Source organism: Elephantulus edwardii, unplaced genomic scaffold, assembly GCF_000299155.1.
Source record: "Elephantulus edwardii isolate Elephantulus edwardi_28Jun2011 unplaced genomic scaffold, EleEdw1.0 scaffold00011, whole genome shotgun sequence".
Lineage (NCBI taxonomy): Eukaryota > Metazoa > Chordata > Mammalia > Macroscelidea > Macroscelididae > Elephantulus > Elephantulus edwardii.
In genome coordinates, this window is record NW_006399761.1 from 6,417,972 (window position 1) to 6,437,797 (window position 19,826).

A 19,826-nucleotide genomic window follows, 5' to 3' on the forward strand; every position below is an offset into this window, starting at 1 on the left:
ACTGGAACCCTTATTCACTGTTGGTGGGAGTGTAAAATGGTGCAGCCACCATGGAAGGCAGTATGGCACTTTCTCAAAAAGTTGGAAATAGAAATACCATGTAACCCAGCACGTTCACTACTGGGAATTTACCCTAAAGAAACCAGAACTACCACCCAAGCAGATATATGCACACTCATGTCTATTGACATGAGTCAATAGACTCATTTGCTGCTTTGTTCATAATAACAAAGAGTTGGAAATAACCCACCATCAATAAACGAATGGATAGAGAGGCTGTTGCATATATTCACACAATGAAATACTATGCTGCATTGAAAAACAAGGAACTCATGAAAAAGTATACAAAATGGGTGACCCTTGAGGACATTATGCTGAGTGAAATATCTCCGTCACAAAAGGACAAATACTGTATAGTGCCACTGTTGTAAAGTGGGACTGACATCTGCGGTGGGGGGAACCTAAGAAATGAGTAGATAAATAATGTATACTACATTGAAAAAAAATGAGGGAGAGAACTGTTTAAAAGGAATGTACGATTTGGTTTTTTTTTTCCATGACAAGATTATAGAAAAAGAAATGCATATGAAAGTGGACTGTGGACTTGGGGGGATTGTATAAAAATGATTTTTTTTTCAAAGAGAAAAACCAACTTGGGGGAAGAAGGGGCAGGGAGGAACATGTGCAACAATGAATGAATTGGGGAAAATTAAATGGAAAGAATATGCTGGAATATATATATATATATTCCATTTAAAAAAAAAACCAACAAAAAAAACCCACCAAAGCTCAGATTTTACTATGGCTGGGTTTTAATTCTAAAGTAATTTCAAATACTCCTGTTAGAAAATAAGTTTAGATGTGTGTAGAAAAGCAATATCAATTTACACATACTCCTAGTGTTCCACATTTATTATTTAAAATAAGTATAGAATCTGGGTAATATTCCCTTCCTTGATATGAATTCTGGTGCCACATTATAATTTCACTGAGTTGTAGACTTCTACCTTGTATGCTATGAAATTCATATTTATACATTTTATGTAAATGAAATTTGTATTAAAAAACACTGGGCAGAGAAAAAAAATTTAAAAAATCATTAATAAAAAGATAAAAAAAAATTACTGCCTTTGCGTTTAAGTGGGAGAACCACGTACTTGTAACAGAGCTAATATTATCTGCAAAACCCAAAATATTAACTAATTCTTAACAAACAGAAAAAAAGATTATTGACTCCTTCCCTGAGTCCTCAGTGTCTACTGAAACATTTCCTTCACATTCTTGTCTTAACTTGCTGACGTCCAACCTCAGTTACATATTGGAACCATCTGAGGAATTAAAAAAAAAATATTGATTCCTATGGCCTCTTCCAAGAGATCCTGATTTATTTGATCTGAGGATATATAGCCCGTTCGTTGATCGTGATATATAACCATGTTTGAGAGCTTTCCGTAATCAAACGCTGGCAGCCCAGGAGGGCATCTCTCTGGCAAGTACTGTCTTTTTTTTCCATATCCCTCTCACCTCACCTCAAGGCAGGTAGATTCGATCTGCTGGTGGATTTGAGGGACAGCGTTAGGGTTAGCAGTGTAATTCCATACGGACTACATGGCCAAGTTGCATGTCTCTCTTTAAGATCACTCACCTGAGGGGAGCTCTGGTGGCCTAGTGGCAAGAAGCTGTACTGCAATCCCAAAGGTACACAGTTCGAATACACCAGATGCTCTGCCGGAGAAGGAGGGACAATTTCCTCCTGTACCAGTCAGATCTGATTTGACGGTACATGCACAAAAGTAATAAAATACAAAAAAAAAAGATCACTCACCTGTAAATTAGAGATGATGATGATGATAGTGACTGTACCTTGTAGGGTTTGTTGTGAGAATTAAAGGAATTGTTTTGGGGGTGATTAAACCCCCCAAAAATTTGTTTTCAACAAATGAAAGCTTGTTACTGTTGTTGTTAGGTGCTATCAAGTATAACTCCTAACACATTATAAACAGCCAGACTGAACCCTGCCCTGTCCTGTGCCAAACAAGAGCCCAGTGCTGAAGTCAGTGTGTCAGTCCCTCTATAGGAAACAAAGATAAGACCTATCTCTTACCTTGAGATGTGTGGGATGGTATACAGACAGAATTCGCAGTGAATTTCAGGGGACTGTTAGAAGTGCAAGTGCAACCCTTTCTCCCGCCCCAAGCTGACTGGTTTTATTTGAAATTTATGATCACAAACCTTAAAGGGAGTTCATTCACCTTTTCCTGATGATCTGACTGTGTTTCTTCCATTTGCTTTCTTGCAGCCTGAAAGCAGTCTTCCAGACCACTTGTTTTGAAAATCTTCCTTTGTTTACCTTCCGTTCTAGCCAATGGTCTTACCTAACACTTTACTCTCAAAGAAATTCAACCAACTCAGCTTGTTGCCATGGAAAGAACCAGACTCATAGCTGACCCTCTGTTGGGGTTTTGAGTCTATAAACCCCATGAGACAATTCTTCTTTCTCCATCAGAGCTGTGGGTGGGTTTGATCTACCAGAGGTGTGGCCTTTCGGTCAGCAGTCACAGCTCCTTCCTGTATGTGCCACCGGGGTGCCTGCCACTCTACAATCAATTCATCGCTGTTGTGTTGGAATTCCCTTGAAGCTGATCCTCCAGGAGGCTTACAGAGACTGGAACTTGCAAGAGAGGAGATTGGCTATCTTTCTCCCCAGGCCTGACTGGTGGTGGATTTGATCTGCCTTTGACTTAGTAGCACTTTTCCCTACCTGCTAGGCCTCCAGAACTCGACTGTTACTCTAAAATAAATGTATGAGGATCATCCAAATACTGTCATACAGGTTATATGATCTGGCTTGTATGTAGCCCATGGATCTTGCCCAAGTGTCTAGAGTTGCTCTGTACTGCTCTCCTCTCAGTATCTGAACTGTTACCACCTAGCTTTGGTTTAACTTTAGCAACTGTGCCAGGTTCTCTCTCCCTTCAAGGCTTTGCCACCTGCCCTTCCTTCTGCCTTCAAGCAATTGAATAATATTATTGAAATCAGTAAGTTTGTGGTGATCTGTGACGCAGCAATAGGAAACTATTTCAGGCAGAGAGAATAGGAAAGAGATGTCTAAGATGACATTTTAAAAGACACAAGAATGAGCAAATGCCACAAGAGATGTGGAAGAAGAGTGTGACAGGCAGAGGGCAAGTGGCAAGTCATACGTGCCAGTTAGAGTTTTGTGACCAGCTGGAGAAATGAAACAACAGCCCCAACTTGCATCTTCTTGTGTGCTACTGTATACAATAGGAAAACATTTCCCCTTCATAGAGGGTTAAACCAGGCTGCTCCTTGGAGGCAAGGATTCTGAGGCCTCATCTGGCATACTTTGGGCATGTTGTAAGGAGAGACAGGTCCTTGGAGAGGGACGTCATGCTTGGTAGGGTGGAGGGACAGCGCAGGAGGGGAAGACCCTCGATGAGGTGGATTGATTGAAGTGACTGGGGTAATCGGGATGGGTGTGTCAGAGGCAGTGAGATTGGCACAGGATAGAGCAGGGTTTAGGGCTGTGTACATAGGGTTGCTATGAGTTGCAAGCAACTCAATGGCACATAACAACAACAACAACTTAGGTTACTTGGGTATTCACTTACCAGTTAATCCATGGACACAGACCAAAGAGATGGAGTTATGATGGAGCACGGGGAGGAGTTGCCATTTCCCAGGAGTGTGTGTGTCCGTGTCTTGCACAGCTACCGAGGACCAGCCTGTGGTAGGCATTTACCTGATTGTTACTCTTTCCTGACCACTTGTATACACGTCCTTCTGATTATAGATATTACAACGTATGAACAAGAGTCTGTGGTGATGAAGGAGGAAGTTCAAGCTGCTCTGAAGGAACTGGCAAAAAACAAGTCTCCAGGAGTTGATGGTATACAGATTGACATATTTCAACAAACAGACGCTGCCCTTGATGTGCTCAATAAGTTGTGCCAAGAAATCTGGAGGACAGCCAGCTGGCCAACTGACTGGAAGAGATAGATGTTTGTTCCTATTTCAAAGAAAGGTGACCCACCAGAGTGTGGAAATTATCGAACATTAATATCACATACAAGCAAGATTCTGCTGAAAATTATCCAAAAATGACTGGAGCAACATGTCAACAGAGAACTGCTAGATGTGCAGGCTGGGTGTAGAAGAGGCCATGGTACTAGGGATATTGTAGCTAATGTTAGATGGATCTTGGCAGAAAGGAAAGAATACCAGAAGAATGTCTATCTGTGCTTCATTGACTATGCAAAGGCTTTTCACTGTGCGGATCACAACAAGCTGTGGCTGACTCTAAGAAGAAGGGGAATCTCAGAACACTTGTTTGTGCTTATGTGAAACCTATACTTGAACCAAGAGGCAGTCTTCAGAGCAGAGCAAGGAGACACTGCATGGTCCAAAATTGTGAAAGGATGTGTTCTGTCTCCATAACATTTCAATCTGTATGCAGATCTTCCGAGATGCTGGGCTGTACGAGAAGGAATGTGGCAACAGGATTGGTGGAATATTCATCAACAATATGCGTTATGCAGATGACACAACCCTGCTTGCTGAAATTGAGGAAGACCTGAGGTGCTTGCTGCAGAAGGTCAAGGACTGCAGCCTTATAATGGATTCACTCAACATCAAGAAAACAAAGGTTCTCACCACTGGGCCAGCGGTGGTGAAGAGATTGAGATTGTTAACAGTTTTACTTTGCTTGGTTCTATAAACAACACTTTTGGTACCAGCAGCCAGGAAATGAAAAGACAAATTGCACTGGGAAAGTCAGCTATCAGGACCTCTCCAGAATACTGAAGAGCAATAACATTAGGCTGGAGACTAAGGTACGCCTGATCCAGGCCATAATCTTTCCAATTGCATGCTGTGTGCCAGAGAGCTGGACAGTGACTAGGGATGACAGAGAGTTGATGCCTGTAAGCTGTGGTGCTGGAGAAGAGTGTTGAATATATCATGGCCTGCTGGGAGAACAAGCAAGTTCGTCCTGGAGAGGGGGAAGCCAGGCTGCTCCATGGAGGCAAGGATTCTGAAGCTCCGTCTGACATACTTTGGACATGTTGCAAGGTAGGAGGGTGGAGGGACAGCGCAGGAAAAGAAGACCCTCTGTGAGGTGGATTGATTCAGTGTCTGGGGTAATGGGGGTATGTGTGTCAGAGACAATGAGATTGGCACAGGACAGAGCAGGATTTAGGGCTATTGTTGTACGTAGGGTTGCTATGAGTCGCAAGCGACTAGATGGCACGTAACAACAACAACCACCCTTGACATTGACCCACCCTGGGTGTTGTTTCACTTTTCATCTTGGGACTTCTAAACGTAAGTCCTTGGCTTTCATCTGAGATGCTTGAAGGCAGAGCCCTTAAAGACCTGCAAGTCTCTGTTGTTAGATTTTTATGTTGTACTTAGTTTGTGCCTTCCACGTGCCCGACAGCATGTCTTTCTGCAATTTTGTAAACAATCATGGGCATGATTAAAAAAAAAAAAAGAGTGAGACCTGTTTTTAGTTGGTGCTAGTGTCATTTTCTGTTGTCCAGCTAGAAGATGCAGCATCTTCACCCTCTAACGTGAGTGTGGGCTTGTGCCTAATTTCAAGGTCATTCAGAGAACTGGCGGAGCCTGTACGGGCGTCGGTTGTTTGACTTTTTGTGCAGTGCTTTTCGATCTTGTTGACATTGTGCTCAGAAGCCTACCTCTCATAAAAAAAGTGACCCAGTTTGTGGTTTCTTCAAAGCAGAGTGAATGTAAACACGGCAGCCCAGGTTATGGAAATAAGGGGAAATGCGGAGCCTCCTTGTCCACGTTGGCCTTGGAAGCAAATAAGCAAAATAATAAACAAAATCAAACAAACCACAGCAGACACACACACACACACACACACACACACACACACACACACACAGTCTCTCTTTCTCTCTTTCTTTCTCTCTCAACAACCTGCAAGTGTTGATTAAAGACAGGACAAATTGTTCTCCAAGTTTATAATGTAAAACAAGGCAAATCTTGCAAATTAAGTTGACAAGCGTATACAGCAGCATAATTTTTTCTTAATTAAACTGACAAAGATCCTTGGTTCCACATAAATCAACCCCAAAACAACAAACCCACAGCACTAAAAAGGAAGCACATTAAGAGTTGCTGAGAGGAAACTGTAAAATAAAACAGTAAGGGAGTAACTCAAGCTTTGCTATTTGAATGTCCTGGGAATAGGGTGCTGTTGATGGGTCCAGGGCTGGGGTGTGATAAGGCAGGGAGATAGGGAATGCTACACATTAATATCCAGTTCCTCACCGTGGGAGGGAACATTAGGAAGGCGGATGGCTGCCATCTTCCAACTTTTGAGTAAAAGGGACAAGAAATAGTGATAAATATGAAGAGAAGTGTGAAAGGGTAAAGGAAATACGAGAATGACAGAACCGTCTAGGCTGAGGGGAAAAGCCGGGCTATGAGGGGTTGCTTGGTAACCTTTTCCACCTTCTCTTCTCATCCTGAGCGAAGAGAATCCCAGATGTGAATAAGCATCACGTTTTCATTCATCTGCTATCTTCTCCTTCCTCAGTGACTTAATTCTTAGGAGACCCTCCTGATGAAGTGGTTCTCTTGACTGCATGAAGTAGATGTGTTTTCAGAGTTCTGTGCAAAAGGAATGCTAGAAAATTCCAACCACTTTTTATCCCACCTCTTCCAAATCATTTTACTTTCTGGGTGAATAGTCTAAACTTTAGTAAATGAATAGGAAATACATATCCCTATGCCCAGCTCTTGTTATCCGAATGCCAATCAGTATTGGCCCTGTTCCCAGTGAGCTGATTATGGCACTGTAATCCTTAAAACAGCTTCTAGGTTGTTGCCGTAACAGGAAATAAGATCTAACCTGTGATGTGAGATCTGTTTGCCTTTTCTGGTCTAGTCAGGCAGGTTCGCTTTGGAGGTAGGGTGGAGGAAGATTCTCAGCTGGCTTGCCACCTTGTTGACTATAGTTTTGGGAAATAAATGAAGCTCTCAGAATCCAATTGGTAAAATAAGCTTGCTATTGCTAGTTGCTTGGATCCCCCAGCCTGTGTCAGAAAGAGAGGGGTTTTGCATGTCTCTCTGCATGGTTAGGATGTAGATTCTCCTTCCTGGAAGGACTCAGTGAAGAATGACTGCATGAGGGTGAAGGCCTAGATGGAATTCTCTGTGTTGGCCAAACAGCAAACGGTCCCAGGCCTCATCAGGGGTGCCTTGGAAACAGGACTGAGCTGCTGGATCTGAGAGGCCAGGCAGCCTTGGATGCTTCAGAGAGTGTCTGGACAGAATATCAAAGACAAGAGCCCTCATGCTTTGGTACTTCCCAGCCTGGTAGGATGTGCTCTCCACATGAAAAGGAAAACTCGTTTCTAGAAAATGAAAAGGTGCAATATTTCTTGCTCACTTGAGGCTGGACTGAGATGTAATACCTACTTTATAGAGAACTCTAGTAGCTTGTTTTGCCTAGGGAGTTGTATGTTTACCCTCTGTGAGTTCAAATCCACCAGTGGCTCCATGACAGAAAGATGAACAGTCTCTTCCTGTGTGACTTACAGCCTCCAAAGTCCTCTGGGAGGTCAGCTGAAAGTTGTTTCTGACTTTAAAGCAATGAGGTTGTTTGATATCTGCAAAAATAATTAGTCCTGGTGGCATAGTGGGTTTGGGGTTAGCCTGAATCAGATGTTTGAATCCACTAGTTACTCCTTGGGATAAGGTGGCCAGTCATCTCCTATAAAGATTTATAGCCTTGCAAATGTGATGGAGGGCCGCTGTGGGTCAGGTTCTACTTGATGCCAGTGGGATATCAGGCATCAAAACAGTGCGAGGCCTCCAAGGAATCTTTTAGTCACAGATGTTTGTCATGTTGTTGCTTATTGTGGAGTTGGAACCGACTCATATCTGATCCTCCAGCAGGATTTCAGAGGCTGTAAATTGCACGCACGGGAGGAGATTGCCCGTCTTTCTCCAAAGGAACAGCTGGTGGATTTGAACTGTGTGCCTTTGGACCGACAGCACAGTTCCTTATCACTAGGCCACCAGAGCTCCCTTATTAGGAAATGAATTGAATCCTTATTGGGCAAGTTATTTAATCATTCTAAAAATAATAATATTGAGGGGTTGGAATATCTTCTTTTTTAATAATTTTTAAAATTAATTTTGATGAAAATTTGCAAAGACTTTGGATTTCCATTCATTCATTGTTACACTTTTCTCCCTGCCCACCCCTTTCTGCCAGTACACTCTTCTCTTTGAAAAGTAAAAGTTCCCCCATTGTTTTACATCCCCCCCCTCCCCCGTTCACTCCACTATGCATCCTTCATTCTGGACGCCTGTCATGACAATAATACCTAATCACATACCCCTTTTAAACAGTTTTCTCCCTCATCTGTTTCAATGCAGTATACATTATTTATCCCATCTTTTTCAGTCTCTTCCCAACCCCGATGTCAGTCCTTTTACAACAGTGGCACTATGCAGTATTTGTTTGTTTGTGACTGAGATATTTCACTCAGCATAATGTCCTCCAGTGTCACCCATTTTGAATAATATTGTATGAATTCCATGTTTTTCAATGCAACATTGTGTGAATATACCAGAGTTTCTCTATCCATTCATTTGTTGATGGGCACTTGTTTCCAACTCCCTTCTATTGTGAACAAAGCTGCGATAAACATGGGTGTGCATATATCTGCTTGGGTGGCAGTTATGATCTCTTTGCGGTATATTCCCAGTAGTGGAATTTCTGGGTCAAAAGGTATCTCTATTTGCAACTTTTTGAGAAAGCACCACGCTGCCTTCCACAGTGGTTGCACCAACAGTGAATAAGGGTTCCGGTTTTTCCACAACTTCTCCAGCATTTATTGCTTGCTGTTCTGTTAAATTTTGCTATTCTTAACTGGGGTGAGATGATATCTCATAGTTGTCTTGATTTGCATCTCTCTTAGAGCTAGGGATTTTAAACAATTCTTCATGTGCTTGTTGGCCATCTGAAGGTCTTCTTTGGTGAAGTGTCTGTTCATATCCTGTGCCCATTTTTCATTTGGATTGTTTACCTTTATCTTGTTGTAGTGCTCAAGTATTTTATAAATTCTAGATATAAATCCCTTATCTGACATGTCACTACCAAATACTTTTTCCTAGTCTGTGGCTTCCCTTTTTACCCTGTTAGAGGAGTTTCTGGATGCGCATAGGGATTTGATTCTTAGAAGGTCCCATTCATCTATTTTATCTTCTCCTGGTTGTAGATGGGAATCTCTGTTCTTACTGTTATGTGCGTCTAGTTTCGACTTCCACTCATAGAGGCACTGTGAACAACAGATCTGAGCTTTGTGTTGTGTGTACTTCATTAGTTTTGGTTCTCTAGAGCACCCAGGCCGAGACAACATCAAATAGGCCGAGTTGGAGCCCAGTAATCAAGTTCAGCTTCTGAGGAATGTTGGTGGGAGATCTCGGCAGACCTCTGGCTCTAACTCGTTTCCACAACCTGGAGCAAATTGCCGATCCTCTCTGGGGTTCTGATTCTCATTCCACAAATGAAACCCATTGTTGGAGACTCAATTCCAGCAGAGTAGAACTGCCCCATGGGCCTTGCCAGGCGGCATTCTTTGCAGAAGAAGACGGCCACATCTTTCTCCCAGGGAGCGGCTTATGTGTTAGAACCAGCAACCTTTTTGTTACAACCCAGTTATTAACCACTTTGCACTAGGAATCTTACTCTGCAGACTGAGTAAGAGGAAACAGAACACTCAGAGGTCTCTTCTGGGACTTCTTCTCAGCACTGTATCACTATGGTGCCTCTCAGACTGATGCTGCCTTGTTGCCCGCTAACCACCAGCTGCTCTGCTTGGAGTTTTGGGGTCACCAAGGGGGAAGTGCCTTCAGCTCTTTGATAGGAAGCCAGTCCCAGCTTGTGGACAATTCCCATCCAGTGATGGAGGCTGTGGATACCTCTGTTCCAGCGCTGTTCTCATGTGTCAGCGCTCTGCCCTTGGGCTAACAGATCTTAGAAGGGGCTCATCTTAGAGGCAGAACCTGGTGAGGGCTGGGTGGAGTGAGTGGGCTTCTAGAACAGCACTCAACTTGGAGTAGTTTCAGAGTCTCTGCCCTCGCTGGTGCAGGGCATTAGTCTTCTAATCCTTAGTCACTCATCAAAGTGTCTCTCCTACAATAAAGGTGGGCCCCAATCCAAGGCTCATTTGTCTTTTATCTCCCTGGATATTCTGGCAAAGACCAGGCTACAGCCTCTTGCATACTTTTAAATTGAGGTAGCATTCAGCAACAAACTTTTTATCCATGATGGCATTGACATTATATCTCTGTGAGAGTCATTTACTCTCCACAGTAATTTTGACTGGGTTTGTTCTACTCGGAGAGTTATTTTAATCATCCTTTCAGTTGTTATTGATGAAGTCTCTTTGAAAACAGATTAGAAGATTAGTTTAAAACTATCCCCAGTGACTTTAAAACAATAACAGGGATGTGAATACAGACGACAACAAATCAAGGGCTGTCATGGATGTATTAAAACTATGGATGAAATGTTGGACTATGGACGACCCACTGGTAGCATAAATGATAAGGTGTGGGCACACTCTTCTTTGAGTCAGTTCTGTCACTGTCCCCATCTATCCTTGGGGCTCATCTGTGTGTGTGTGCCTCTGTTTATCCTTTCTCCTGAAATGCTTGACCACATCTGGAGCTCTTTAGTTCCTAAAATGTTGATTCTATCTTAATTCCCCCCTGGAATCTTTCTTTAACACCAGTATCTCTACCTCACTGCTGTAAAAGTTTTGGCTCCTCTTACAGACCGAACAGTATCCCCTTAAAATAGGTGTTGCGGATCTGCGTGCCAGCATGCTGACGTATCTGCGTGCTGGCAGCCCTCGTGCTGGTGTGCCCACGTGCCCATGTGTCTGCGGGCTGGTGTGTTGCCGTATCTGTGTGCTGGCGAACCCTCATGCTGGCGTATGTGCGAGCTGACGTGCTGATGTATCTGCATGCCCTAAGTGTCCGCGTGTTCTTGTGCCAGCATGCTGATGTATCTGCGTGCTGGCGAGCCCTTCTCCTGGTGTGCCCGTGTGCCCGCGGGCGGCTGTATCTGCGGGCCGGTGTGCTGACATATCTACGTGCCCTTGCACCCGAGTGCTGGTATGCTATCGTATCTGCGTGCTGGCAAGCCCTTGTGCTGGTGTGTTCTCGTGCTCTCATGCCAGTGTATCTGCGAGCTGGCATGCTAGCATATCTGAGTGCCCTGTGCCGATGTATCTGCATGCCCATGTATCTGCGTGCCCGCGTGCTGGCATATGTACGTGCTGGCGTGCCTACATATCTGCGTGCCCACGTGCCCTGGTGCCGACGTATCTGCGGGCTGGTGTGCCCACCTGCCTCAGTGCTGACGTGTGTGCCTGAGTGCCCACGTGCTCTGGTGCGGACGTATCTGCGTGCTGGCGTGCCTACGTGCTGATGTATCTGCATAGTGCCCGCGTGCCCCGGTGCTGACCTGTCTGAGTGCCTGCGTGCCCACGTGCCCCGGTGCTGACGTATCTGCGTGCCTGCGTGCCCACGTGCCCCGGTGCTGACGTATCTGCGTGCCTGCGTGCTCATGTGCCCCGGTGCTGACGTATCTGCGTGCCCGCGTGCCTACATGCCGATGTATGTGCGTGCCCGCGTGCCCCGGTGCTGACGTATCTGTGGGCTGGCGTGCCCCGGTGCTGAGTATCTGCGTGCCCACATGCCCCGGTGCTGACGTATCTGCGTGCCGGCGTGCCCACGTATCTGCGTGCCCACGTGCCCCGGTGCTGACGTATCTGCGTGCCCACGTGCCCCGGTGCTGACGTATCTGCGTGCCCACGTGCCCCGGTGCTGACGTATCTGCGTGCCCGCGTGCCTACATGCCGATGTATGTGCGTGCCCACGTGCCCCGGTGCTGACGTATCTGCGTGCCCGCGTGCCTACATGCCGATGTATGTGCGTGCCCGCGTGCCCCGGTGCTGACGTATCTGCGTGCCGGCGTGCCCACGTATCTGCCTGCAGGCATATCTGCGTGCCCGCGTGCACTGGACCCCGCCTGCTGCTAGTGCTGCTTGGGGCCTTTTCTACACCGGGCTGCGATGTCAGAGGGCAGGGTCAGCCGTGACCCTGAGAAGATGTGGAGAAGGAGGCGAGCCACCCGCTGACCGTCACATCCTGTTCGGAGGCCAGCTGGCTTTAGGAAGCCAAGGGCGGCGCTCAGCGAGCACCTGCTGTGTTCCTGGCCCCATAAAGGTGCTCAGAGGTGGGGACAGCAGCGACGTGGCGCGCAGGTGTGCGGAACTTGCGGGATTCGTTACATCCCTGCATGAATAGACATGTGTGAGATGTACCTGTGCTGTCCGTGTTGCCGATGCAGGCTTGGCAATCCCAGCTCAATGGGGACCGTTCACCGCTGGCCACCTTGAGAGTCGCGGTCATCACCCGCCCGTGCAGAGGCAGCAGGGCCGCAAACGTCTGGTGCTGGAAAGAGAGGTGTTGAATTCTCGTGACCCCTGTGAGCCTCAGTTTACTCGCCTGGAAATTGGAGGTGAGACTGCACGTTCTGAGTGAGCACCATCAGGAGGGGCCTTGGAAGGGAGATGGCAAAGCCTTGTTCACATGGTAGAACACTTCAGGGGCAAACCCTGCGGAGGAAATGAGGTGCATAGGGGAAGGTTTTACCGGGAATAACCAGTCACTTTAACGTTATGGTTGTGTACTGTCAGAACCGACCCGTAGCTGACTGTGCAGTAGGTTTCAGAGGGAATAAATGTCCTGGGAGGAGATGGCATCTTTGTCCTACGGAACACTGAGTGGATTTGAGCCACCAAAAAAAAGGTGTTGCAAATAAGTACAGTCCTTTTGAAAAAAAATTTAATAATTTTAATGAACATTTACAGAGATTTTTAATTACCTTTCATTTTACAGAGATTTTGAATTTCCCTTCATTCATTGTTGCATTTTTCTCCCTGCCCACCCCTCCCCTCAGTTCACTCTTCTCTTTGAAAATGAAAAGAAAAATTCCTTCATTGGTATACAATCTCAATCTCTCTCTCTCCACGATGCAACCTTCATTCTGGACTCTTGTCATAACCATAATACCCAATCATATATTGCTTTTAAAATGTTCTCTTTCTCATATGTTTCAATGCAGTACACATAATTTATCTACTTTTTCTCAGTCTCATCCCAACCCTGATGTCAGTCCCATTCTACAACAGTGGCACCATGCAGTATTTTTCCTTTTGTGACTGAGATATTTCACTCAGCATAATGTCCTCCAGGGTCACCCATTTTGAATAATACTGAATGACTTTCTTGTTTTTCAATGCAGAGTAATATTCCATTGTGTGAATATACCAGAGCTTCTCTATCCATTCATTTGTTGATGGGCACTTACGTTGTTGCCAACTCTTTGCTATTGCGAACAAAGCTGCAATAAACATAGGTGTGCATATATCTACTTGGGTGGCAGTTATGGTTTCTTTAGGGTAAATTCCCAGGAGTGGAATTGCTGGGTCAAATGGTATTTCTGTTTGCAACTTTTAGAGAAAGTGCCATATTGCCTTCCATAATGGTTGCTCTTGTTTTACACTCCCACCAACAGTGAATAAGGGTTCCATTTCCTCCACAACCTCGCCAGCATTTGTTGTTTGCTGCTCTGTTAAATTTTGCTATTCTGACTGGGGTGAGATGATATCTCATAGTTGTTTTCATTTGCATCTCTCTTAAGAGCTAGGGATTATGAGCATTTCTTCATGTGCTTGTTGGCCATCCGAATGTCGTCTTTGGTGAAGTGTCTGTTCGTGTTCTGTGTCCATTTTCAATTGGGTTATTTACCTTTGTCTTGTTGTGGTGCTCGAATATTTTATAAATTCTAGATCTAAGTCTCTGTCATGTCCAAATATTTTTTTCCCAATCTGTGGCTTTCCTTTTTGCTCTGTTGGAGAAGTTTTTAGATGTGCATAGGGATTTGATTCTTAGAAGGTCCCATTCATCTATTTATCCTCTCCTGGTTGTAGATTTTTGAGGATGCTTTTTTTTTAAAAAAAAAAAAGAAAGAAAAGCAAGGCTTCATCTTATATATGTACTGTAGGAATGTATGATCAGGAGGTGTCCACCCATGGAGAAGGACATTCTATTTAGTAAAGAGCCTATGGCCTTCAATGAGGTGTATGGACTTAAAGATGGCAACAGAGGGCTTAAACACTACGAAGATGGTGAGGCACGAGTGATTCCTGTTGTCAGTGACTTTATTTTGTTTGGATCCACAACCCACACCCATGACGATAGCAGTCAAATCAAAAGATGTTGACAACTTTAGTCTTTCGTACCTCGGGCCACTATAAGAAGGAGCTGACTTGATGGTACCTCACAGCAGCAGCGGGCTTAAGCATGATCTTGTACTTTTGTCACAGTGCCTGGTGAAGATGACAGTCAAAAGAACAAATTTGCCTTGAAGGAAGAACCTTCGATGCCTTGAATGTCCTGTCTTCAGACCATCCAAAAACATCTTGGCACAACTCTCACCTTCGTCCACGTACCTGACCTGACCTATGGAGCTTGAGGTACGAGTCTTTAGTCACTGGACACACTCTTTGCCATTGTGTGAGCCACTTTCTTGAAATAAATATCCTTCTTTCCCCATATCTATCTGTTTCTGTCTGTGTATCCATCTCTCAATCTATGTCTGTCCCTTTGTATCTATTTCTCTCTTCATTTCTCCCACCTCTTAGTTCCTCTGTATGTCTACCTATCACTAATTCTGTATCTCTAGAGAATGATCACTATTTTTTTCTCTTTTTATTTCACATGATCCCTGAGGCTGACTCCTTGGGATAGCATGTTGTCAGAGCAAATCAAGGCAACTAATTCCTCATCTATGTGTATACCATTGGCTCTTTTTTCTCTCTCTTAAGAAGTTAACCAACACTACACTCAAGCTTTGTAAAAGCTGATTTTCTATCAGTCTTGGTTTTCCAATACCTGTAGAACATGAACATCGTACACGTGGACTTGAATTCATGGAGGAGGTTCTGTTATTCTTCTGTGTTATAGACAGTTTATTCCTGGCTCCCATCACGTTGGGGTGATCCGTGATGGGGGTAGGTGAATAGGATCGAGTGTGGACAGACATGGGATGGGACAAAGAGAGGGCATGAGGGGAGCAGAAGTCAACCCTGCAGCCCGGAGGATGGAGAAGAACACTGTTTATCAATGTCCAAAGGGTCCCTTTTATGGGACAGGAATGCCATCAGAACTGCTGGTTGCTAATGATTCCAGTTTACTTCTGGATTAGTATCAGTCCAGAGGAAGACATTAAACACATTTAGAAATTCCATCCATGCCTGGGATGAAAATGTGATCCCCCCCCCGCCCACTTTCTAGAAAATTTGAACTTCGTTTCATTTTGCTTATTTCCACGAGGTTCTGTGGTCTTCATTATGAAATGGATGTAATACCTAGTTTCTCAGCAGGTTGTGTAGATTGCAAGAGATGCTGTGTGCCAAAGTTTGGAAAACTAACTGCTTCTTTATTGACTCTCAGAAAATTGCTCTTCCTTTTCTAGTTAGAATAGAGTCAGTCCTTTATATACAATGGGATCCACACCTGCAGATTCAACAAATTTCAGACTGATATGTGAGAGAGTGGGGGAAAAGGCAATTAAGTGGTTAAAACAAAAGTCGGAGAAGACATGTAAAGTGCTATTTATTTGGCATCTCTGCTGTATTAGGTATTAGAGGTAATCTGGAGGTGGTGTGAAGTATCGAGGAGGATGTGCATAAGTTATATGCAATCATGGCACTATTTTGTACAAGAAGCTTAAGCATCAGGAGATGTTGGTACTTGCAGCGGGTCCTGAGCTAACCCCCCCCCCCATGGGTATAGAGGGACGATTATACAGTGTGTGGTGGTTTTGTCCCTTTTAGTTAAGACCAGTGGGCTATTTCTTGTATCCTTCCTTTCCCAAGATCCCTTTTTATTAACCAGAGAGAGAAAAGACACTTCCTGGAGAGAGTGCAGAGGTAATTGTAGCAAAAAGCTCAAACCCTGCCTGTTTAATGTCATCTTTCCATTTAGGCTTTTATAACTTAGTAATTATTAGCATCCTCCTGACGGCTTCAGGACTAGACCCTCCTTCAGCCTTTAACTTTGAATGACTCCATCCTAAGATGAGATATTTTCGAAAGTCAGCTTTGCTATTTCACTTCTTCGTGACCTGAGTGGACATGCTCTAGGAAGGCATCTTTCCTGAGGGAGTCAAAATCCTTTTTCTTGTTTCTTACTGCACAAACGAAGCCACTTGAATTTTCAATATTACATCTTCTTGTTCCTTGCCATCAAGCTTGTCCCTAGGTGATAGTGACCCCGTGCACAATGGAAACATTGCCAGATCAGGTACCATAGGAGTGTTCAGCTGAGTGTCAGATCATAAACTTCACGAGCTAATTTTCATGAACAGATCACCAGGTATTTTTTATTTCTAGTCTGTTTTAGTCTGGAAGCTCTGCTAAAACTTGGTCGGCGTCCTCATAGTGATACTAACCTGTGAGAACTGCCCATGAAATTCAGGGCTTGAGAGCTGAACCCACTTGTGCATGAAAGGAGAGAATTCTACAGCCTGACTGCAAAGATCAGATAGAACACCAGAACATAAGGATAAAGACAGTTGGCCCATATACTTCAGATTTGCCACTTCTCCTTGCAGTTGCAACTCAAGGATGTTTGAGCCCTCTCCTATGATATGTACCTTTATGGAAATATGTGCTTTGCTGTGCATGGGGTAGTGGTAGGTGGGAGAGGGTGAAGAGGTGGAGATGAAGACTAGTGAGGAAAAGGGTGACACTATTTCACAGGCTTTGAGCGGCACAGTTCCATCTCTTTGTGTTTCTTCCCTCGGAGGTGATGACTGAGGCGTGCCTCTGAGACAGGTCTTGGAAGAAATAACAGCCTGAATGATCCTTGGAAGCAAGGGTGATGAGACTTCATCTAATTGACTATGGACATGCTACCAGGAACAATCTCTGGGAAAAGATACCATGTTTGGAAAAACAGTGTGTCACCAACGACGAGGAAGATCTTCAGTTACATGTATTGACACAGTGGGTGCACTCATGGGCTCCAGCATGCTTGTTTTTGTAAGGATGACCCAGGCCCGCACAGTGTTTTGTTATGTTTGACATGGGATCATTTTCAGTCAAAACTGACTTGATGTCACGTAACAGTAGCAGCAACAGCAAGAAATACCACAAATACTTTACCACTTGCTTTTCACTTCTCCTGAGGGTTTCGGCTTCCAGTCTGAGAGCTAGCTGTTTCAATCCTCAACTCATTTAAGCCCAGAATAACTTTGCCTGTGGGTGTTATCCTACAGGGAAGGTCCTTCTCTGGTATACAGTCTGAAAGATAAGGGCCATGGCATCCCACAAAATGACAATAGCCACATCAGCAGCAACTGATACTTTTCCATGACCATTCAAGCAGCTGGCAAAGGGTAAGAGAGAAACCGAAGGTGAGAAGAAACAGAGAAAACTAGTAAGTGAGGCAGGCAGAGTGAGGCCAGAGGGTTAAAGCCCCATTGCCTTCTGAACCTTAAATTGCAAGGGAACCTGCGACCCCTAACAACAGGCAGATGTCTCAGGAGTGTGGATGGAGACCTTTGTGGCCTAAGATTCCTGCAGACGTGCAGAGGGTAAAAATCATCACCTCCATTGAACACAGGTATATGAGAGTCAAACGTGCTGAGATCCCAGTTGACGGTGGCCTGATGGGGGTCCTGCAAAGGATCATTAAGTCCTTCAGTTGTGGGCACAGGCCTTGGCAGAGCTGACTGTGAACTTGAAGGGACAGAGATGCATAGAAGGAGCTGGGAAGGGTATGCTGAACACCAACTAGAGCTGTTGTTTCTCTTGGCCCTTCTCTCATTCTTGGTTCACTGAGTCGCTCTGTCTCTTGCCCTGGTTCTCACCTTTCCCACATCTTCCTTAGGCTTGGATTCTTAAGAATTCTTGAGGATTTCCAATTCCTGGCTCCCATCACTAGGAATTCTGATTAAATGGATCTGGGCTGGGGCCTAGTAACTTCAGATTTTGACTCTGGCATCACCTGATACTGAAATAGGGGAAATTCATGAATTCTACTTGATCAGTATTGCCTTGCCTTACTACATATGATCTAGAATTGAATTTGACATACACTTATCTACAGATTGGAATAGACAGTATCTGAACCCATTCACCACCTTTATCTGTCCAGTTGACTCTGGCTTGTTAGCCGTCTGAAGAGTAGGATTTCCCCAGTGGGTGTCCAAATGCTGTAAACTCTGTGGGAGCAACTGCCTCATTTTACATCCATAAAGCAAATGGTGGGTTCCATTCGTAGACTTTTCTCTTAGCAGCCCAGTGAGCCAGGGAAACTCCTGCACCTGAAAATAGTGTCGTTATCATTGTTGTTGTGCATTATCAAGTCAGAATCGACCATAGCTGACCGTCCAGTGGGTTTTCAGAGGCACTTAATTGAACGGGAAGAGATTGTCTATCCTTCTCACAGGGAGCTGTCGGTGGATTTGAACCACATGCCTTTGAGATTACAGTGCAGTTCCTTACCATTCAGCTACCAGAGCTCCCTCCTAAAAGTGGCTTGGAAGAACAATGTGTTCTGAAGAATGACCACACATGATTGGTAACTGTTGGCTGTCTATGAACTTACTGTTAGCCTCTTGACCACATGATAGCCATTATCCAGGAAATAGATAAAACCAACATAAGGAAAAGTTATCATTTTATTTCATTGACAAAATGTGTACACGTTTAGGTGTATTGTTGACAGCTCTAGGCCTGTCTGTGTGCACACGCTGAATTCGTTTACCTTGATTCTCAGTAACAGGATTGTCATTCAGAGATGTCGACTAGCTCTCTTAATTGATAGTGACTCCTGTCACTGCAGACTCATTCAAATGAGCGACAGGAGATGCTAATATTCCCCTGTTTGCATTGTTATCACTGCAGTATTCTTTCCCCAAACTCCAAAAGCCTTTGAAATGTTTGCATCTAACGGTAATACAGTGAGGACATTATGGCAGGTATTACAATGATGTTTCTGCAGTACCTCAGTGCTTAACCCTTTCTCCTTTGACGAGCGGAGCAGAAGAAACATGTACAGACTCCCCGTTGACTCTTTGCAAGTGGGTGGCAGGTGGCAACTGGGACCTTTCCTGGCAATTCCTTCTGTGGGTGGTCCCAGTGTCCAGGGCTCTTCTGGACAGAGGTCATGTTGCAGCTGTAACAGAAAGTTTTATGCTCCATTATGAAATAATTAAAGAGGCTTCTTGTTATTATATGTATAAATGATTTGCTGTATAGTTAGAGGCTATGAACCAACCAGTGAAGCAAACCCCAAACCTATTGCCATTGAGCAAATATTTATGGTGAACCAGCACCGAGTAGAATTGCCCTCTGGTTTTTTTTTTTTTTTGTAAACTTTACAGAAGCAGATTGTCAGATCTTTCTTCCACTGAGTGGACTTGAACTATCAGCCTTGGAGTATTTGTTAGGTGTCATCACATGGGCAATAGCTCATAGGAACTGTGTGCATGACAGATATGAACTGTGCCCTGTCCCGTGTGTCATGCTCACCGTTCCTGACACACTCAAATCCGTCGTGGTAGTCACTGTGTCAGCCCAGCTAGTTGAGGGTCTTCTTCTCTTTCACTGACTCTTGACCTGCCCACCGTGATGTCTCTGTCTCTCTCAGGACTTGTCCCGCCCTGAGAACGTGCACAG

At 44.6% G+C, this 19,826-nt stretch overlaps 1 protein-coding gene across 1 annotated transcript in view; it reads right to left on the reverse strand.

Moving 5' to 3' along the window:
• Positions 1-11,673: 11,673 nt before the first annotated feature.
• Positions 11,674-19,826, reverse strand: part of LOC102851043 (follicle-stimulating hormone receptor-like) — a 379,630-nt gene continuing 371,477 nt past the window's right edge. Inside the window, exons 12-13 of the mRNA XM_006881015.1 lie at positions 12,396-12,525; positions 11,674-12,128 (exon numbers count right to left, since the gene is read on the reverse strand). Coding sequence (XP_006881077.1) covers positions 11,674-12,128; positions 12,396-12,525 — 585 coding nt within the window. The remainder of the gene's footprint in view (positions 12,129-12,395; positions 12,526-19,826) is intronic.